The 23,198-nt window shown below is 43.7% G+C and overlaps 1 protein-coding gene across 2 annotated transcripts; it reads left to right on the forward strand.

Annotated features, from left to right (window-relative positions):
- The first annotated feature begins 171 nt into the window (after positions 1-171).
- LOC135374881 (zinc finger protein 709-like) lies at positions 172-22,711 on the forward strand. Of its 2 annotated transcripts, XR_010417142.1 has the most exons (11): positions 172-1,335; positions 4,866-4,922; positions 5,211-5,285; positions 6,263-6,337; positions 7,143-7,217; positions 10,051-10,125; positions 12,216-12,290; positions 14,702-14,846; positions 16,341-17,071; positions 21,063-21,215; positions 21,277-22,711. XR_010417142.1 is itself a non-coding variant. In XM_064607811.1 (9 exons), exons 1-9 carry the CDS (start codon positions 679-681, stop codon positions 16,625-16,627), a joined length of 1,521 nt encoding a protein of 506 aa, XP_064463881.1. In that variant the 5' UTR covers positions 172-678; the 3' UTR covers positions 16,628-19,334. The 2 variants fall into 2 exon arrangements, 1 of the variants encoding a protein (XP_064463881.1); XM_064607811.1 differs by lacking the exons at positions 21,063-21,215; positions 21,277-22,711 and having other exon boundaries at positions 16,341-19,334.
- The last annotated feature ends 487 nt before the right edge of the window (positions 22,712-23,198 follow it).

The raw sequence follows: 23,198 nt of genomic DNA on the forward strand, positions 1-23,198 counted from the left end.
ATGTGCTCCACAGAATAAGCATGATAGATGACAGTGGTTGGCATCGTCTGCTGTATTTATATAAGGCATGTAAGGTGCTGTCATCCCTTTGTACACCAAAAGAGCCACAACCGAATCCCGCGGCCAAGCCAAGTGGTGTTTTTGCGGCAAGAACAGCCGAGCCAATCAGAGCCAGCGCACATCGGATATGTTTATGTTGTCCTCTTTATTTATTATTTTCCCAGCTTCCTAGACATGTGGGGTCTGGATCTTCGCTTGTGGTATCCGCCTTTTTTCGGATTCCCGTCCTGTTCCGAAAGGGATCAAGCGAATCTGAACCTGAATCTCAAGAAGAAGAAAATAACTGGAAGCGCTTGAGTGTACTACCAGAACTATGCGTCGAATACGAGTGTTGTGTTGTATTTTATTTATTTTACTCTGCACCTACGACTTCGCTTGGCAGTCCGCCCTGCATGAAAAGGGTTTATGTGCTCTCTACTCTGCTCTACCAGCTCTACGGCTCAACTCCCAGCGCCCAGCAGCCATCGCCCTTACAAGATTGTAGCGTTGCACATTTGAATCGATGTTTCGAAGGGTAATTGTGTTTCGAATCACATTTTGGAACACATTTGTTGGTCTAAAATAAGCGATTATGTTGTGACGAGCAGTTGTTTGCGAGTTGTCGCTGTCGCCAGTCGAATGGATCGAGAACCGGAAGGATTGCGAGCGACAGAACCTGTAGCGTATCACTTTTCGCTTGTCATGGGATCCGGCCTTTCTGAAAGCCGTGCGGAGGAGCGGCGGCGAAAGAAAGCTGAGGCTGCGAGACGGCGCCGCCAAGCGGAATCGGAGGAAGCCCGAAAGGCCCGTCTGGCAGCGGATGCTGCTGCAAAGCGACGAAAGCGAAGTGCAGAGAGTGATGAAGTGCGTCAGCAGCGGAAAGCCAAGGGGGCAGAGGCCAGGCGTAAGAGATTCGAAAGGAATCCCGCCCTACGCGATGCCGCGGCACGAGCGCAACGGCAGAGACGTGCTGCGAGTGCAAGCTTACGGGAAGCAGAGGCCGAGGCGAAGCGACGCAAGCGGCGACGAGCAGCCGGGCGGCAACGCATAGGAGCCACCGCTAATACCGTCAAGGGAGACTTCCGCGACGTCTGCTCTGTGTGCGACAGACTTTGGCACAAGAAGGACCTCGCTCCACTACCAGAGGGTAAACGGAACGTGTTGGAAAGTGCGTTCCCTGACCAAGACCTCTCGAGTTTCAAGGTGTGCCGTACGTGTATGCAGTCCGTAGAGACTGACAAAGTGCTGAATCGCTCGACCTCGAACGAAGACACGCACCTGCCTGCCCTTGACACGGTGAGTGAGAGACTGGCTGTGTCACAGAATGGCACCAATGCCATTGTGTGGCTAGCATGGAGGAAAGGTGGATGGATGGATGGATGGATGGATTGTAGTGGCATCCCTGGTGGCACAAAAGTGTGGACGTGCCGTTAGGTTAGAAATCGTAAAAGTTTCCTCGTCCCTTCTGGTGCTCTCCCTCAACTCTTCGATGCTCTCTGTTGCCCGATGTACTTGAAGATACGAGATCGAATTCCGGTGCTTTAGAATCAGCCCGTTCAGATATTGTGGCGCTCCAGAACAAGAATCTAGCACACGACACCCAAGTATCACAGATAATCTTTCCCTCTCGCTGCACGTCCCCATCTTGCAGACAATGGGACAAAGGAGAGATGCTAGTAACATTAACAACAAACGTTTAATTGTACGGTTGAAACAGTGGTGGTTCTGCTACGCGGAATTATACGGAAAAATAACGGCGGGAAATTGCAATACCCAGTCAGCGGTCCGATTACAGTAGCCTCGTAACAAATTCGATTCAACTAACAAAGTCCTTGCAGATGGTGGTACCTAGAAGTCCTATCTGTATGAGGAAGTCGGTAGCAGTCCTGTCGATTCCTTAGACGATTTCTGCGTTGGTCCCACGTGGTCCAAAGTCTGATGGGGGTGGTGATTCGCGCTTCACTTCACTGACTTGGTATGCACAGGCAAAATCATAACTTCAAAAATTCTACATAAAAGCGTCAGTAATATAGGAGGCTGGTACGGCCACGTCCAATTCATTTTCACATTTTCAAAGTCTTCACTCTCTTTTTATGCGTTGCGTTTGGTTATTTTCTCACTGTACACGTCGCCGTCAGGGATCAGGTGTTTTGCCTTATATCGGTACCTATTCCCCCCTTCGTCCCCTTTGCCCCCCACCCCTGAACAACAACATGTGTGCAGGTAGTGACATCTTGTTTCCTACATTCTCCTTAATACAAATGGATGAACGTTTGGTGGGGAATATGAGAGACTATTCTCTTTGATAACATTTCGTCCCTGGACGCCCTCTAATCTTACAGTCTTAAAGTAGCGCAGGAGTCATTTTTAACACACTGTTTTCTTCCTATAAAACTGCTAAGTGGGCCAGTAAGATGCACCATGCGAGGTAATTCACACCACAGAGTCATAATTATCGCGGAAATTAAATTTGAAGTACGCCGCAAAAAGCGACCGTGCGCGACGGCGGTGAAGAGCAGTACCATCCTGTGATCCGCCTGGAACCTCACGCTGGCGCTATAAGGAGAACGCTCTCTGATTGGTCCACAGAAATGTCGTCTGCTACTCGGCTGTTCGGGGTTCCGAAAAAGCCTTTCTCCTGGCTCAGCAATGCTTCGGCCGCTCCTTCTATCCCCAATTCTCCGGGAGAACTGGCAAAACTGGCTTACTTAATTTGAAATTGAATTTAAAATTTTAAAATTTGAATTTAATTCTTAATGTGAAAAATTTTTGGATGGCCCTCTGTACCCCTTTAATCGACGATCGAGGCCGAACCCGAAACGAAATATTTCTTTCTCGCGTTGAACTGAACCGAAATAGAATTATGTATCTCTCGATTTTTTTTTAAGTATCTCTTCATTAAAAAAACATGTGAACCTGGCCGAACTGCACGTCCGTAGGAGGGCTGCACGCTTATCGCTGTTTCACAAGTTCTACCATTCTCCTGCCATCAGGTCATCCCATATCGATCCTCCTCAGAGAATATCATCTCGCATCGACCACGAACTCAAAGTCGCCCGCTTAAAATGTAACACTCAATCATTTTCAAATTCCTTTTTCCCCCAAGTCTGCCATTGATTGGAATAACCTCCCGCCCCACATGGTTACCATAACTGACCCGTCTCAATTTCGTAATTCTATCTCGAGTTAATAAATCTTGCGTCATTTACGATACGTTGTGTAACCTACTTGTATAACGTTCTTGTTGTTGTTTCCATTTGTTGTTGCTGTTTTACTGCCTTTTTTTTTTTCTATCTATTATCTTTTTCCTCACTTCCTGTAACCCACTCCTCCCACGTAACGCCCGTATGGGACTTTTGGGAGCTCAGTAACTTGATTGATTGATTGATGTGGTTACCGGTTTGCGAAACGGTTCAGGCATAATGTGCGTTGTGAGAGCTCGGAACTATTAAACTATAAACTAGAAAACTAGAAACTATTAAACTATACGATTTACACGGCGGATTGAGCAGCATTGCCAAAGAAATTCGAAACCGAAAATGAACACAATAATCGAAGCCCAAGAGACCGCCGCTGAGTGCAGGCGACCAACGGGATATCTGCCGTCGGAAGCGGCTGGGTCAACGTGGTATCATTTGCAGAATGTGTAGAGTACTTTGAGGATAGGAGGAACGTCAGAGCAGCGTCAGCCAACTGCTAACACCTCTGTTAAAGCAGAATTGACAGTGGAGAGTCAGCGGGTCAGAGCATAATTTCGAACTGTTTTTCAGAAGTAAGTAATGAAAGCCGTAAAGTAAATTTATGTAGTAAAATGCTACAATGCAGTTCCTGTCATTCTAAGACTTTCAGTCACTCCCACCCACCCTCGTTTTACGAACGGTTCTACGAGAACACCGTGCCGTTTGTAAATCGTAAATTGACGGTTGACTGCAGCCCTTTCCTCTTGTTGTATACGATGAAACGGCCCTGTTCATAGCAATTTTTTATACTCTTACCAGAGTTGTACACGTTACTCGAAAAAAGTAGTTGATTACAATTACTGTTACTACTGCGCGAAAAGTAATTCTTTACCGTTACAGATTACTTCATCAAAAATGTAATACGTTACCGATTAAAAACGTAATGCGTTACTTTTCCTGTTACTTTTATATTGTGGGCCATAGCAAAAGCCAACAAGCCTGCAGTGAATGCAACCATGCAGCTCTTGTTGCAAATTCTAATATGACACACCAACATACACGATAAGTGAAATTCACAAATACATTTGAAAGAAACATACAAAACACATACACACGTTTATTACAGATTTATATACACATTTAAAACAACATCGAAACATTGTTATGTTCAGCCCGCACCATTTATCAATACAGTCACCTATTTTACTGTTGCTCCAGTAGGTCCAGGTTTTAAGGGATTATCGTATTACTGTGGTGTGCATGGAACACGTGTGGACTAGAGACGGCCGTCACAGTTACTTCTTGCGTCATTGCTTCAGTCGAACTCCTGGTGGAACAGAAGAACAGATTGGCTCGCTGAGAAGAGTTGCTAGTGTTGACAGAAGGTTAAAAAGTAATTGATTACTCGGTAATCGATTGATTTAATTAATCGATTGATCGATTTAATTAATTAATCGATCGCATTAATTAAAAGTAACCATGTGATTACTCAGTAATCGATTACCGAAAATTTTAATCAGATTACTTGAAAAATTACTTGCTTACAAAATTAACTGACTACGTTAAAAATTACTGAAAAAAGTAATTGATTACTAGTAACGCAATTACCAGTAATGCGTTACGTACAACTCTGACTCTTACCAACAGGTGAGGAACGAGACCGTTGAACCTGTCGCCAAGCCGTGCCCCCGTGGAGAGAAACAGGTGCGTTATACTGATCATCGATGCATTACGTGTCATTTGCAGGATGTGTAGTGTACTTTGAGGATTGGGAGCAGTGTCAGTCTGCGAACCCCTGGTGAATTTGTGAACCCCTCTTTTGTTTGTGGGTATGATGTTCCCACCCCTCATTGTCCTCCGGACCCTCGGGTTTTTTTTTAAATAAATAATTTTGTGAGGAACGTGTGCCGTTTGTAAGTCAAGGGTTGAGTGTGTGCCTTTCCTCTTGTTGTATGACAAAACGGCCCAGTTCACCGCACTCTTACACAACAGGTGACGGACGAAATGAGCATGAGGTGCGAGACCGTTGAACCTGTCGTGAAGTCATACCCTAGCGGAGAGGAACCGGTGAGTCCACTGATTATATCAACGTGTTAGTATGTTATCAATATATATCAATAATACGTGACCTAACTAATTTGAATCGTCATTAGTAGGGGCCAGAATTTTAGTGAATTGAAGCGTTGTGAGAAGGCAGGTTCGACGTTATATTTTGCTGTGGTGGGCAAGAAGCAGGAAAAACGTGTTGACTGATAGGCTGATAAAGCTGATAGTATTCACCAGCATGCTTTCAATGACGTAGGGGGCTCAGGTTGTCCGTAAACGCCTAAGTGCGATGTTTTCAGGGTGGCCTGCCTTTTTATGGACTCTGTTGAATTGTAGCCTTTTTTATAGGTGCTCATGAGAGTGCGCCTTTTCAGTCTCATGTTGCATTTTTGCTTTTCATTTCTGCATGTTTGCGCTTTTTCCTTCTTATTACTGCAAATGTATTTTTATTCGCGGTGTATTAATTTTCGCGAAACGCATTTGGGAAGTTATTCGCGAGTATTTAATTTCGCGATTCCAGGTCTGTTTCCTTCAGCGGGATCAATGTCGAGCTGTGTTCACGAGTACAATTTTTTGCGTTTTTTTTAGCGGTCGCAAAATTCGCGAAAATTAATGCATTGCGAATAAAAATACGTTTGCAGTACGTGTTTGGTTTTCTTCCGTACTTTGGTTTGGTACAAGAGGATCATGTATATATTACCACGTTCATATGACACAGAGCGTCATTTTGAACTATTTTCAGAAATAAGTAAACAGTACCGCTACCCGTAAAGTAAATTAATGTCGTAAAATGTCACAACGCAGTTCCTGTCATTCTGAGACATCCAGGTTCCCCCACTCACCCTGAACTTCTGTGTGAGAATCACTCTTTTTTTTGTGAACAATTTTCGGAAGAATGCATGCCATTCGTAAATCGACGGTTGACTCTGTGCCTTTCCTCCTGCTGTACGACGAAACAGCCCAGTTCATCACTTTTTTTATACACTCTTACCCAACAGGTGACGAATGAGATAGGGAGAGGAGGCGAGACCGTTGAACCTGTCGCCAAGGCATATCCCTGTGGAGAGAAACAGGTGTGTCTACTGATTATATATCGATATGTTACTGGCCCTAATTTTCATTGTCATTAGTAGGGCCCAGAATTTTATACACTTGCCTATAAATGCCTATGGACGTCCCTCTGTTTATGAGAAGACCAGTTCAAAGTTATATTTTGCTATGGTGGCAAGAAGCAGGAAAAATGCATTGACTGATAGGCAGACAAAGCTGATAGTGCCTGCCGGCATGCTTTGCGCAGCGGCACTACAATATCAATGACATAAGGGCTCAGCGCATCTATAAATGCCCAAGTGAGACATTTTGAGGGTTGCATGCCTTTTTATCGACTCTATTGAATTGTAGACTTCTTTAACATTTTCAGATGTCGTAACAGCCTTTTTTACGGGCGCATACGAGAGTGCGGCTTTCAGTCTCCTGCTGCATTTTGCTTTTCGTTTCGGCATGTTTGCACCTTTTTGTTCTTTTATTTTTGCGTTTGGTTTTCTTCAGTACCTTGGTTTGCTAGAAGGGGTTCATGCATACTACCATGTTCATGCGACACAAAGGGTGACTTTTGAACTATTTTCAGAAATAAGTAATGAACACTGCTAAAAGGAAAGTAAATTAACGTTGTAATGTGTCACAATGCAGTTCCTGTCATTCTGAGACACCTCCACTCACCGTGAACCTCTATTTGTGAATCCCTCATGTTACGAACGGTTTTACGAGGAACTTTTACTTTTTCTTTTCGTAAATCGAGGGTTTACTGTGTGCCTCTCCTCCTGTTGTATGACAAAACAGCCCTGCTCATCACTTTTTTTATGCACTCTTACCCAACAGGTGACTAACGAGCTGGACATTAGAGGGGAGACCGTCGAACCTGTTGCCAAGTCATGCCCCCGTGGAGAGAAACAGGTGTGTTATACCGATTATCGATATGTTGCATGTCATGATTAATTTTAATTGTCGTTAGTAGGGCCCGGAATCTCGGGCATTTGCCCATAAATGCCTACAGACGACCCTCTCTTTACAAACGTCCCTAGTAGCATAATTTGTTACTAGAACGCCGTGGTAATGTGTTACTGAAATGTTGCAGAAATGTGGCTAATGTCGTCTTGAAAATTCGTTACAGCAACGTTGCTGGAAAACATTTCTGCAACATTGTGACAGCACTAGAACCATGTTTCCCCAACACAAATACAATATTGTGGCTACATTTCTGTCATGTTTCCATAATATTGTAACACCGTTACAGCAATATTCTTCAACGCACACACAATACTGTGGCAAGTTTTTGGGTAATGTTTTTTGCTTCTGTTTTGCAAATGTTGCCTCTATTCGTATTTGTGTTGGAAAAATATGGCTGTAATCCTGTCTCAATGTTGCAGCAGTGTAACAGAAATGTTGCCTTAATATGAGGGTTGATCAAAAGGTTCCCGGACTGATTTTATTGCTGATCGACAGAGGGCAGCACGAGGTTGTGGTGGCCCCATCTGGGAGGTATAAGCGTACCACTTGGCGTCTCCCAATGTACTCTGGGACCAGAGCTATTAGCAGTTTTCTGGTCTCAGGCAGGACCCTGCCCGCGATTTCGTCATGAACACCAAACGTGAGCAGAGAACAAACGTCGAGTTTTTTTTATCAAACTTGGGAAATCTGCAGCGGAGACATCTGAGATGATTCGGCAGGCCTATGCCGATGAATAAGTGAGCCGGACAACACGTTTTGTGTGGAACGCACTTTTTAGAAGTGGCAGGACTTCACTGGACGACGATGAACCGCCAGGAAGACCATCCACAAGCAGCACGGCAGAACTCTGCTGCATTTTCTTCGTTTTCTTCTACATTTGTCGTATTGTGCACAAAAAATTTGTCCCTGCTGGCCACACTGGTAACGCTGAAGTACTGTATCGCAAAAGTTTGAGTTGTATTCGTGTTGGAAAAATATGGCTGTAATGCTGTCTCAATGGTGCAGCAAAGTAACAAAAATGTTGCCTTAATATTGTACTTTTGTAGGAAAACTACGGCTGTAAGGCTGTCTCACTGTTGCAGCAGCATAACACAAACATTCCCTCCATGTTTTATTTGTGTTGAAGCAATGTGGCCAGGACGCTGTCTGAATGTTGCGGAAATGTTCTCCAGCGTAGTTGCTGGTAACCAGGGCCAGTGCTAGGGGTGTGCGTGGCCTGTTTCACACCAGCAGTAACGAAAAGATAAGAAATGATAAGATTTTCGCAGGTGGGAGATTTTAGCAGTACGGGAAATGGCAGCAGGAGAGAAGGGTGCGAAATCCTCGGTATAGCTCGCAGGGTTAGCAGATTTTTCTTAAAAGTGGGACTTTTCCTCATCACATGACGGAATGGCACATAACTAGGGGTGTGCGAATCCGAATATTTTAAGTCGAATCGAATGGGGGGAAAAATTCCGAATATCGAATCGAATATTCGTGCAAAATTTACAATATGTGACTTTCGCACTAAAAGTTTCCATTTTGTGGCCCATGGCTTTAGTGTAATTTTTCTGGCATTAACTGTCACAAGAGAGACACGCAATTCTTCTGTTTAAAGCCCCTACTCTTTAATGTTACATGAGAGTGCTTCCTGCTTTTCAGGTGAGCCTACACTTACTGGAGTACTGGAGTGGTTACCTTCATTTCAAAATTTTATGTCAGGCAGTAGCATGTTATACGGATGAGGCTGTAATTGTTTCAGACAACCACAGGCCATTTGTGGAACAAACGAATTGGCATCCTGCCTCAGCTTTGCCATGTACACCCTTTAGTTTCTTTGCACTCGCCCTAGGAAGTTGCACTACTGAAATTTTAGACGTAAAGGACATCTTTAAGGCAACTTTCTTGTTTGTGGGCTGTAGTCATTATTCAAGAGTCCTAACTTTTTAAAGGCAACCTCACAGACATCAAATCAAAGTCCCTCGTCGGCACTGCTAAACTGCATGTTGGAGGGGCGCCACCCCTTCCACAGACGATATCTATAAAACTAACTTTGGATAACGTTATCTTAAATGAAACACCGTCCCGTCTGTGTTGGTCCTGCAGCAAGAGCAATTTCGTAATGCAGGCTTCACCTCATGCACGGAAGCATCAGGTGAAGCCCACTTTCGGGTTTTGTCGTTCATATTCGTGGAATAGTCGAATATTCGAAAAATCGAATATTGGATATTCGATTCGCGAATCGAATTGTTCGAGCGTTTGATATTCGATTCGAATTCGAGAATTCGAATATTCGCACACCCCTACTAACATAACACATTGTTCTCTCATTTGAGTGCGATTACGTGCATACTTGATATTTAAGAAAAAGGTAATCCCTGGTTGAGGGCTTCGTGCGTGGGGCCTATGCAAGCTCGGGCCCTATGGCGGTCGCCTTACTCGCCTACCCCTATCGCCGGCCCTGCTGGTAACAAATTTTCACGGGGACATTACCCACGTTTGCGTAATGTTTGAGGTAACTATTGCAAAATATTGGGAGACTATAGGGTACGGATGAGTAATGTTGCTTTTGAAGGTGACTGACGAATGTTCAGAAATGCCTTCTCTGATAGGATGATAAAGCTGATACTATCCAGCAGCATGCTTTGTGTGGTGGTGTTACATAATCAGCGATGTCGTTTGAATCAGTTTTCCGAGGAATGCAGCCCATTCATAAATCAAGGGTTGACTTTATGCCTTTTCTTCTGTTGTATGATGAAACATTCCTGTTCATTACTTTTTATACACTCTTACCCAACAGGTGATGGACGAGATGGAGAGAGGAGGCAAGACCATTGAACCTGTTGCCAGGTCACACTCCTGTGGAGAGGAACAGGTGTGCCTACGGATTATCGATACCTTACGTGTCGTAATTAATTTTAATTGTCGTTGGTGGGGCCCGGAATTTTAGGCGTTTGCCGACCCCCCCGTTTACAAACACGTGACGTCATGAGAAGACAGATTCAACGTTATACAGGGTGTTCAAAATTAAGCTTTCACAAGCGCTACGCAAACACAGCGATGACAGGAAACCGGATGATAACTTTATGCTACTTGTGTAAGAAACAGGTGCTGCTAATTATGTAGCACCTGTTTCTTACTCAAGGAGCAGAAAAAGTAGCACCAGTTTTCTTTTGTTCGCCTATTTATAAAGTGCTAGTGAAAGCTTAATTTTGAACACCCTGTATTTTACTGTAGTGGCCAAGGAAGGGGAAAATGCGTTGACTGATTGGCTGATAAAGCTGATAGCACCCGCCAGCATGACTTGCGTAGCAGTGTTACATAATTAGGGAGTGACTTTTTCGTGTTAAACCCAATTCTGCCCGGTTATTCCCCCCCGAACTGACCTCCGACCAGTTCGGGTTAAACCCGATTTCTCCCCGAATTTCAGTCACTATGAAATGGTCGAGTGACGTGTCCACTGAAGACGAACGAAGGTCGCCACGTGTAGCACACGTAAGAATGGGTCACTTACGTTCCCAGCAGTACACCCATGTTGTGTCAACACTGTCTATGCCTTCGGGGATTACTGCTGGAAGGTCACGATCCTGCAAAAAACAAAACAAAAAAAATTATAACTAAAAAGAGAGATTGAATTGAATTGAATTGAATTTATTTAAACTTTACAATGCTTAATGAACAGTTCCGTTTATACAGATGGAAGACCCAAAGGGAAAAGTATCCCGGTTAAAGGGTCTTCCGTGTGACATACAAAGATTAGAGCCATGAAAAAATGCAAAGGTAAAAACAATACACAAGCATAATACACGAAATACATAAACAAATTAATACATGAAAACAATGCACAAAGATACACATGTAATAGCAAGGCATGCGCTAGACACAGCTGCACATCTTTGTGCCCCAAATCAGTAATATTATCATATGTAATATATAGTTAAATTGTTAAGTTAACCTTTATACATTTTTGACAGCAAAAAATATTTCACTAGTTCTTTAAATTCAGAAAAGTTTTTGACGCTTTTTATGTTTGGTGGCACGCTGTTCCATTCATTTACACTACGAAAAAAAAAAAAAGTTAGTTTCCCGTAGTTAGCCTTAACGGTAGGGAAGTTAAAGACACCTTCAGCCCCTGCTCTCGTGCGGTGAACAGCTCTAAGTTCATCGTAGTTCATGGCTACAGAAAGGAGGTGTCCGCTCAAAACGCCAAATGTTATATGTAGTATGTGTTGAAAAGATTAGGAAAAGACTTAATAGGCAACAGGAGAAACAAAAAAAAAACGATAACACCCGATGGCACAATTATCGCCTGATATTTCCCCAAATTACACATTTAAAAATAGCGCCCGATTTTTAACCAATGGAATCTCAGAGAGGCATTTAACCCGAAAAAGTCACTCCCTATACATAATGAATGACGTAGGGGCAAACGACATCTATAAATGCATAAGTGTGACGTTTTCAGGGTTGCCTGCCTTTTTATCGACTCTACCGAATTGTAGACTTCTCTAACATTTTTAGATGTCACAACAGCCTTTTTTACGGGTGCAAATGCACCTGTCAGTCTCATGCTGCATTTTGCTTTTCGTTTCTGCATGTTTGCACTTTTTTTTTCCTGCATTTGGTTTCAGTACCTTGGTTTGCTAGAAGGAAGTTCATGTGTATTACCATTAATGTGTATTACACAGGGCGCCATTTTGAACTATTTTCAGAAATGCGTAATAGAATACCGCTAAGCGTAAAGCAAATTAATGTTGTAAAGTGTCACAGTTCCTGTCATAGCGAGTCCTTCAGGTCCGTCCCCACTCACGGTGAACCTCTACTTGTGAATTTGATGAATGAACATTTTTTACGAACAGAACACGTGCCATTCGTAAATCAAGGCTTGACTGTGTGCCTTTCTTCCTGTTGTATGATGAAACTTCCCTGTTCATCACTTTTGTTTTTATACGCTCTTACTAACAGGTGGTGGACAAGATGGTGAAAGCAGGTGAAACCATTCGAGCTGTAGTCAAGTTGTACCCCTGTGGATGGAAACTGGTGTGTCTATTGATTATCGCTATATCAGTTATTTAATTACCCGTGAAATAGCTTACTAACTTAATCTGTCGAGTGATTAAAACCCTTAAGGTCACCCATTCTTATTTTCATTTGCTGTGGTTCAGGTAATCGTCGACTGGTACTGCGATCGAGGTTACGCTTTTTCACCCGTAAAAGAGACCCAAAGCCCCGCTTGCAAAAGAGAGTACATATATCTCTTTTTATTATACGTCATGGGAAGGGAACCCAGTTTCGGAAGCAGTGAGGGGAAGCACTTGAAGTACCCTGGAGCACCTTGTACCCTGAAGTACACTGGAACTCATGTACTACTATAAGTACATTTCTCAGTACTTGTACTTTACATAACCAAAATACAGAAACCGACACTGATGATTTTTGTTTAATTTATACAAGCTTTGCCGTGTACAAGCTCCGCCTTCTTCAGACAAAAGTCCTGAAGAAGGCGGAGCTTCTGCCGCAACGTTGACCATATCCATAGATATCTTTCTATTAGTTTAAATTGTAATAAATCGCCCCGTTTTTTTACTTACCCTACCTTCGTTGTTTGCCTTTCATTCCTTCATAACTGTAGTCATAGTCATATATATATATATGTAGTCATATTCATACTATATATACTTACGCGTGTCACCACTTCACTTTGTACCTGAAGAAGTGTGGACGTCCATGCGAAAGCTTGTATAAATTCAACTTAAACAAAAGTCTTCAGTGTCGGTTTCTGTATTTTGTTACATGTACTTTACTTAAAGTACATTTCAATTTGTTTACTTTGTAATGTACTTTAAGTACTACTCTTCAGTACGTTCTTTTTAAGTACGGAAGTATCCACTTTACAATACGAACGCAAAGCATAGTCTCAGAATCATTTCACTGGGTTCATAATAATGAGTCAGCTGTAAACTATACATGTTTTTTTAGCAAACACTTGGCAAAAATGTTAGCAGAAAGTTTTCTAAACATAACAGTCAAAACATAATTACCTCACATCTTATCACTACAAAGTACGATTTATACTTAAAATGTACTTGATGAGTACTTTAAAGTACTTGGCAAATGACTTTGTACTTTTAAGTACATTTTAGAGGTACCTTGTCCATTACTGTTTGGAAGGGAGTCCTTCCTGGAAAGAGCTTTAGGCTGCCCTTGTGCCGGGTATAAGTAAGCTTGCCATAGCTGCTATGCAAAGAGAAAAGAGAGGCCTAAAAAATTCTATAAACCAAAACATGACGTGAACAAGTGTTCAGTCATTATGTATGTGCTGCGAAAACAAAAAGGCAATTCCGTGCTATCTCATGTTTTCTATGCTGCTCATGCGGACATACTTCCCAAGTTTTATATTTTTTAAATTCCACAAATCACGAGTGACTCTCAACTGTGCACTTGAGTGTTTCCACCACTTTCTGCCGGACCCTTGGCATTCATACAGGATTTTTTTGTTAATTGTTTACAGAATTATTATAAAAAGCTATGGGAGAGCATAGAACTTGTTTTTGTAGTTGAGTCCTACGGCAAGGCGGACATCCTCTCGAAGAAAGTATGCAACTACAGTAGGACTAATTACCTAAAATTCATTAATTAACTATTTAATTAAAGGCGGGGGAAAAGCGAGATAGCAGACAAAATATACTAGTTGAAAGCCATTCCACGCATAAAAAATAATGAAACACACGTGCATTATGATATCCATCTCCGAATTTTGATATGCAAATGAGCCGAAATCGAAACTGCGGCGATCGGGAATGCAGGGAATACAGCACCCATATCACGTGAGAAGGCTTCGTGATTTGGAGCAGTGTAGATGATTGAAGTAGGTAATCAATCAGTTTGAGCCTCCGTCAGCGAAGGTGATGCTCTCCTGAGGCTGCCTTTTCAGTTTCGGCTCATTTGCATATCAAAATTCGGGGATGGATGTCTTATTGCACGTTTTTTAAAACATGGTATGACCTTCAACTGGGATAGCTTTTCATTCTTATATCTCGTCATTGCACGAAATCCCCTGGCTAACGAGTTAATTAATGAAATTGAGGTAATTAATAACCTTGTAGTTGCATACGTTTTTTTTTACAGGATGTCTGCCTGGCCATCCTCTCTTGCAGCTCATCTGCAAAAACGACATCTGTGCTGCTCTCGTAGATTTTTAAAATAAAAATTCTATGAAGGATTTTAAAATAAAAATGTGCCGAATATGCCAACATGAAATAAACCAAGTAAAACTGAAATAAATATTTGTTTTGCACGATACATTCAAAGCACTGAGGCAATAGCACTTACGGGGGAGGGGTTGCGTTGCGAGTTACGTGTGGACTAGTCACTATTGGACTATCAGACCATAACACAGCTAGCACTCTCCTAGCAGAAGTGAAGTGACCTGATTGATTGATCAATTACAGGGGTACTCCATTCCCACTCCATGGATGAAGTCTTCGAGTCCCATCTCTGTGGGTCGTTTCAGTTACATGCGTTCTATTGGAACGCAGAAATATCCGACTACCTCCACCAGGGGCACGCAGACGTTCCAAACGTATCCAAGCCGGTGTAAGTACACACGTGCGGCAGTGCATCTCTTGTTGATGATGGGAAAAAAAAAAAAGAAAACCTGCCAAAAATAACTCCCTACTCATCATCATTACCATCAATGATGATGATGATGATGATGATTTACCGAGGATAACCTCAGTCTAGGGCATCTTCCTTGTTTGTTTATTTATGCACATGTTTATTTACCCAATTTTTACCCCCCCGAGCTTTGAAAAATATTTCCCCAAAACTTCAGGCTCTATTTATGAACGACGTTTACACCTTCATAAATCAGGGGGCTGACTGTATACATAGAGCCTGAAGTTTTCGGGAAATATTTTTTTCTAAATTCGGGGGGTAAAAATCGGGTAAATAAACACGTGCTCTAAATTTACGCGAATTCGGGTGAAAAAAACTTCCAGTATGCTATGTTTGGAGAGAAATCAGGCTCAGTTACTCAGACTAACTGTACTGGTGTCTGGTTCGGTACAAATGGTGGTGTAACTGCATTTGCTGCCAAACAAGATAGTATGCATTCCTACAGGAGTTTCAGTGAGGGCCATTTGCCGGGTAAAAATCGGGTTTCACCCTCCCTAAAGAAGCATGCTCAATTCGGGGTGCATATTCGGGGAAGAACCTGGTTAAACCCTACAACTTCGGGCTCTATGTATACGTAGGGCCTGGGTTTTTAGGGTTGTACCCGATTGTGCCCGATATTTACCCCCTACTCGAATGTGCAGAAACTGGGTTTAACCCCGAAACTTAACGCAGTTTCCCCGAAAACTGCGAGACCAGGGGGATCCGAAGTCATCACAACTAACACAGAACTTTGCAAACTGTGTTGCAAGTGTACAAATATGCTCATGCAAGCTCTCATTGACCCTGTTGCCTCTTAGGTGCATGGGCTTAATATTGATACTCTGTGTCTACTGCTGTGGAGTAAAAACTGGGACTGGTGTACTTAAAAAGGGGAAAAAAAGGGGAAAAACTATGCTTGACGCTTCGAGCGGACGCTCTTCATCAGAAAAAAGAGGGAACAGGAAGCTAGTGCCAGAAGGTGTTAATTTAACATCTCGCACATCTCATACTGGCAGTATGTTTAACATCCACTGGCACTAGCTTCCTGTTCCCCTTTTTTGCTGATGAAGAGCGTCCGCTTGAAACGTCAAGTATAGTTTTCCCCCTTTTTTTCCCCTTTTCAAGTACACGTGTCCCAGTTTTTACTAATGTGGTTCATGTACCTGGCAGTCCTTTTTATCGTCTACTGCTGTGCACTATGCCAAGTAAACCGAATATTTACACCTGGTTCAATCCGATTCAACCAGAGGTGGGTTGAACCAGGCTCAGTTCAACCTGATCACACTTGAATTATTGGAGAAAACTATAATCCAATATCTGCCCAAAAATATAACTCCAAAAAGTCAGGACCTCGTATTACGTGAGAGAGCACGTTAGCTCGAGCACGAGCACATGCGTTACATTTATCTTTATGGCATAATCTTGATCCTGCAGACGACAGTGATGACAGAGGCGTGGTCTCCTCAAAGCATGCCCTGTGTGACACTGCTTTCTCCTGTGAAGAGTCCCTGGAGAAGCACCACAGGGCCAAGCACCTGCACAAAGGAGGCAAGCACCAGTGTCGCTTCTGTGACTACTGCAGCAATCATCTGTCCCACGTTAAGGAACATGAAAGGAGACACACGGGAGAGAAACCATACGTGTGTCGGGTGTGTGCCAAGAGTTACCGGAGGAACGACAACTTGAAGAAGCATTTAAGGACAGTACACGAGGAACCGTGAGCGCAAGGACAACCCTGCCAGTGCCACCTGGTTGTAGAAAAGCTGCATGGTGCCCGTTTCACTATTTCACCGCGCAGACATGTAATGTGGGGTTGTCGTCTGCTTCAGCCGATGATGATTTCAAACAACGACCTACTGGATTATAGAGGCCACGTCATGATTGGCAGCTCCCATGCGAGAGACCGCCTGCGTTATCCGCCAGGGGTGCTATGCGTCGGCCCGCGAGATCTCCATCGTGATTGGGTAATGCAAATTTGAATTTTGAAAGTGTAGAAGTGGACGTCCGTAGCAGACGACAGCAACAGCTGGCATGAAAACTCTTGATGATGATAATGAGTTTACAACTTCAGCAAGAATGCATCTCCCGTTGGACGAAGTTATTGAGGAACTGAGGAAGCAATAAACAGGCTGGTGAGCAGCGCCACTGCTAGCCTCCAAATGCAGGTATGTTTCAAATGCGAACGTCCAGTGGCTACCAGTGTCTGATGGTGGCTCATCTACATAGCTTTTTTGCGATGGGTGAACTCTTAATGACTAAGTCACACTGTTTAAGGAATTAGGGACTTTGGGGAACATAGGGAGAGTGAGCCCCTAAGATTCGTTTGAAGGGAGGATTACGTGACCCTTTTCGTTTGGGTGAATAGGTGAAACAGGTCCCAAAGCATTTGGCCATTACCCTATTGAAGGGAGCATTGCACATTCACTTAGCATGCTTGTCCTTCCTCCTTTTCAGCTCACCAATCCCTTTCCTTCGCATACCCTCTCCTCAATTTTACCCTCATTCATCAGGTTTCCATTATCCTTCCTCTTTATGCTGCCTCTCTGCATGCATTTATCAAGTTATCTGCTTCGACACCAGACTTCAGACTTATTGTGCACCATGTCAATATTTCCCATTAAAGTGCCTGAGTGTAACCCAGGAGAAACATCCAAAGAGCACAATCAGTGCCAGGGTTAGCCCCCTGGTCTTGGGTCAGTAAGCGGTAGGCAGTGGTGTAGCCAGAAAAATATTTTGGGAGGGTTTTCATGGGGACTTTCTATGGGGTAGGAGGGCTTCCCATTGTTTCGCTCTCTCAGTTGCACTGCCAAAGGTTCCATTTCGAGGGATTCGGGCCCCCAAACACCCCTGGCTGCACAGGTGCTTCTACTCCCTCTCTCATCAGCTTGCTATTTCTCTCCCTCCTCTATTTTCCTATTCCCTTTATTCCTTGTACCCTTCCATCAAGTATCTGTGTACTTTCCCCTTGCACTTCTCTCCTCTTTGCTACCTCTACCACCTACACCTTCTCTTTCATCAACAAATATGACCATTGCTGAGTTGAATGAAGGATTGGACAGCCACTTAATTCCCATTTCCTTCCCTATTGTCCCTATTAGTTCATCTCTTGACTATTTATTTTTTATTTTAATACTACATTTTTTGCCTCCACAAGATTGGAATCAGCAACAGAAACCCACTGCATGTGGCTTTTGTTTAATTTAAATTTAGTTTCTGTTCCCCTTTTTTCCCTATTCCATGAAGCGCATATTTTCCGTCTCTCCCCCGTTGCCCTACTTCATCGATGAATACAATCTATATTAAATTTAATGGAGAACAAGGTGGCCGTTCGGCATGCTTGTGGCAAGAGTGAAATGATCAGAAGATAAAGGACTATGGGAAGGGGGGTTCCCCTGGACACATACCATTCTACGGCAATGCAGCTGCAGTGCTGGAAGTGCAGTGAGGGTGTGGCAGGCCTTCAGGACGCTGCAGCATGTTGCAAACATGGAGACAAACACATTGGGACAGTTAAACAAGCATTTTGTTCGGTCGCAAGCGCACGCAGATAAACTGTTCTGCCTGCACCGTTCTTTAAATGTAACATGTTTCACTGATGGACGAGCATTCATGCAGTGGCACGTAGTTTGACCATAAAGACACGCCTCAGTACTACCGGTATCATCCTTGAGAGAGACTGCAGTTTGAGGAGGAGTGATTTATCCAGAACTGCGGGCAGTGGTGTAGATATTTGTATCACCCGAACGACGAAACACCATAACAAAGCACCCCCCCCCCTCCCCCAACAAACACACTTTCCAGAAAGGAAAAGTCATGCATCCCGAAGCATCCTGCTTAATCTAGTCTTTTGTAAAGCGACCACCTCTAGTGTGCCTGTGCCTTTTTGAGATGTGAAAAGCAGGTTACCTTGGGGTTTGAAGTATGTCAGCTGATTTTTTGCACCACCATATGGGTGTTTCGAGCTGAAGTTTCTTAAGTTCCGGCGTCTGGGAATTGTTTGTCTGTTGCATAAATCTTAGGCATTACTGTGCGGTGGGGCATGAGTCTTGTTCCTATCAGTGAAAGCGTTGCAGTTTTATGTGTGTGGATAGACTTTCTCTATGCTGGCTTTTCGTGTTTTTTTTTTGGCAGGGGTAGTAAAATAAAATCCCTGTTAGGAAACCTCTGCCAGGTGGGATGGAGAAGACTTTGTAAGCTGCTAAGTAACATCACCTCCACCCAAGCGTGTCCTTCACAGAACTGTTTGCGACCTCGTTAAGCACATCGACATCATCGAGCCTTCATAACGTCACAGTCTATCACTTTTGTTGCTCGCTCGAACCAGTGTTTTTTTTTTCGTTTTCTTTCCAATTGTACACTGTTGTTTCGTGTGTTTCTGCGATTGCTGCCTCGAGATCATGTGTATATAATAAATTGTTATATAGTTAACCACATGTGTCCACTTTGGTTACGTTGGTTCTGTGGTCGTCATCTCAGTGATGTAGTTGAGAGTGACGCCACCAGTGATCGACCAAGCGAACATGACTGCTCGTTGGACCTGGCAAAAACAGTTGCCACGAAATGACGACCCGAATAGACCTCTACCCGAGAAACGTCATCATGACGTCGGTAGACAGACTGAAACCGAAACCAATGGGAAGGGGAAAGGCTGGGTTCCAAGAATGGGCACTTGTTCAAAGGTGGCGTCCCTTTCAGGGACCATCGTAACCCCCCTCAAGACCGTGGCATTCGGGAGCAACCTTGTTCGCCCCTCTAGCTTCGAGCGTGGTTGAGCTCTACCAAATTGGTGGCGCTGTTGAGCACTATGATGTCATTTGTTTACAAACAGGGAGAGGTCTATTCGCCATAAATCAGGTGGACTCTCGCCCCCCTGTTCTTCAAAATTTCGCCACATTACTGCAGGCAATGGGGTAGAGTATCGATCGCCCCTGGTGATGAAACTCCTCAATCAACATCAGCATCGAAAATAAGTTATTGTTCTACAATGATAGGTGGAGTATTCACCAGTATTCACCTTCAGGTGCACCTCCCAAGTCATCCTTTTGTCGTCGCTCGATGGTATAAAGAACACTCACTGTAAATAATATTGCTTCATATAACCCTTGGACTCAAGCATACGTACATTCATTTTCTGTGCATGTCTCTGAGTGAAATCTGAATATGTAAAATGATTCCTTAAGCACACAATTAATTTATTGGATTGATTGAACGAACGAATGGGTTTAATGTGCCCAAGAACGGCCGCTGGAGCCTTACGTGCGTCTTTGGTCTATGCCTGTGAGTCTTTTACAACAAATAGTCGCAGGAATGTCCTTCGCTACGCGGATGATGTTCGGAATGAGGAAAGAGGAATGTCTTGTGCATGACTAGTACAGGACTAGATGAGATGTTTGTGCCTCGAGATGAATGCCTTTCAATGTAAATGTCTTTTTTTTTCGAGTGCAGTCTCCCATGTACTTGCCGACGTCCGTTGTACTGACACGTGCACCCACACGCAGAGCATTCAGGCTGTTTGTGGACGCTGTCCTTTTATGCCCTTTAAAGCGAGGGGTGCTGGTAGTCCCTCGCAACAGGGGTATGCGAGCTGACGTTTGAGGGATGAGTGCGTTATAGACCCCTGCGTTTTCGGGCCTCGTGGGTCTTCTAAAATGTGGGTCAGGGTAAAGATCTTGTTTTATATCGGGAGCGGTAAATTAAGATTTAAAAAATAGAATAAAGATAGGGCAGTACTGGATGGAAAAAGAAAACAAAACAGTAAGCATTTAGTGCATTTGAGACAGATGCATCGAGATGTCAGATGGCTGTGCTGACTTTGCCCTGCAGTTCCCTTATTGATGACTCAATTTGTACTTTTGTAAGTTTTCTTTTTCTTCGGGTTTCAGCCTTAGTGAGAATAATGCAAATTGTGTTTTTCCTGGCTCACCATCATTAAAAAAAAGTTGTTTGTTTCCTGAACCCGAAAACATGGGCCTCTATGCATTAACGTCTTTCTCCCTTAACAAAGCGAACACAATACTTTTGACACAGTAGAGCTGATCAAACTCGGACGTGAATGTCCTCTATTGGAGCGCTCCTGGTGACTTTCCTGAGCAGTATTTCCACACACGGACACACGATTCATGTCTTCCCGCGCAATATCCTTTTGTGTCCTCGCAGGTGAACCTTCTGTGTGAATCGGCTCGCGATTCACGTCCTCCTGTGCAGTGTCCTCTTGTGTCCGTCCAGGTGAGCCTTCTGCGTGAATCCCTTGGAACACACTTTGCAGACGTACGGCCTCTCCCCGGTGTGAACCCTCTCGTGAGTCTTTAGGTGAGTCGTGTAATCGCTGGAATAGCTGCAGAAACGGCACTTGTGTTTTCCTCCCCTGTAGAAGTGCCTGGCTCTGTTGTGATTCCTCAGGTACTCTTCAGTCGTGAACAGAATGTCGCAGGTAGAACAGAAGAAGGATTTCCCCTGGGCCTCATTTCTCGCACCTGTGGAACAAAGCAGATGACACGTCAGTTATCGAGTGCAAGACAAAGCAGACGACACGTCAGTTATCGAGTACAAGACAAAGCTGACGACAGGTCAGTCATCGAGTGCAAGACAAAGGAGACGACACGTCAGTTATCGAGTACAAGACAAAGCAGACAACACGTCAGTCATCGAGTGCAAGACAAAGCAGACGACACGTTAGTTATGGAGTACAAGACAAAGCAGACGACACGTGAGTTATCGAGTACAAGACAAAGCAGACGACACGTGAGTTATCGAGTGCAAGACAAAGCAGATGACACGTCAGTTATCGAATGTGAGACAAAGCAGATGACACGCCAGTTATCGAGTGCAAGACAAAGCAGACGACACATCAGTTATGGAGTACAAGACAAAGCAGACGACACGTGAGTTATCGAGCACATGTTAGGTTGTACTGCAAAAAAACATAACTTAATGAGGCACTCTGAGAGTTGAAAGACGGGCGTGTTGGCATAAGCCCATATTCCAAAGGACAAAACAAAGCAGACGACACGTCAGTTATCGAGTGCAAAACAAAGCAGATGACACGTCAGTTATCGAATGTAAGACAAAGCAGATGACACGCCAGTTATCGAGTGCAAGACAAAACAGACGACACATCAGTTATCGAATGTAAGACAAAGCAGACGACACGTGAGTTATCGAGTGGAAGACAAAGCAGACGACACGTCAGTTATCGAGTGTAAGACAAAGCAGACAACACTCCAGTTATTCAGTGCAAGACAAAGCAGACGACACTTTAGTTATCGAGTGCAAAACAGAGCAGATGTCACGTCTGTTATCGAGCACCTGTCAGATTGTACTACAAAAAACAAAACTTAATGAGGCACTCTGAGAGTTCAAAGACGGACGTGTTGGCATAAGCCCATATTCCACAGAGGGGAGAGGACAAAACGAAGTAGACGACACTGACAAACTCAACATATGCGGATTGCGCTTCTCCGTGTCGTCTGCTGTGTTTTGTGCTCTCCCCTTTCGGAATGAAAATCGCTTCATATTATTCCACTTCGCCACATTACCGCCGGCAACGGAGTAGAGTATCGTCTCTGGGGATGAAACTCCCCAATCATCATTGAAATAAAGTTATTATTGCACAATAATAGGTGGAGTACATGTATTTGCGGTTATCATTCCCCTCACACCTTCAAGTGCATCTCGCAAGTCATCCCTTTGTGGACGCAAGTAACACTCAATGCAAAGAATATCACTGCTTCAGGTAACCTTTTGAATGCAACATACATACATTTATTTTCTGCGCAGGCCTTTGAGTGAAATCTGAATAAAATGGTTCCTTATACACACAACTGAGTATTCTGTCGAGTCTCTGGTAAATGCTTATGAGTCTTTTCCAACAAATATAAGGAATGTCCTTTGAATGTCCTTGTGCCTCGACATGAATGCCTTTCAAAGTGAGTGTCTTTCCTTCGAGTGCAGTCCCCCATGTACTTGTCGACGTCCATCGTATTGAGCTGTGCACCCACACGCGGAGCACTCAAGACCGTTTCCGGACCCCCGTACACTGTCCTTTTATGTCTCTTCTTTTGAAACAGGGGTGTTGGTAGCCCCTCGCAGCAGGGGTATGCAAGCCGACATTCAAGGGATGTGATATAGACTCCTGCGTTTTCGGATCTCATGGGTCTTGGGTCGGGGTTTTCTTTGGGGAGCTGTAAACTAAGATTTACAAAATAGGATAGAAATAGGGAGGTACAGGATAAAAAAAAACATTTCTGAGTGAAAAAAAAAGAAAAGAAATAGCACGGTAAGCACTTCCTGCAT

The sequence above is a fragment of the Ornithodoros turicata genome, unplaced genomic scaffold, assembly GCF_037126465.1.
Source record: "Ornithodoros turicata isolate Travis unplaced genomic scaffold, ASM3712646v1 ctg00000783.1, whole genome shotgun sequence".
Classification (NCBI taxonomy): Eukaryota; Metazoa; Arthropoda; class Arachnida; order Ixodida; family Argasidae; genus Ornithodoros; species Ornithodoros turicata.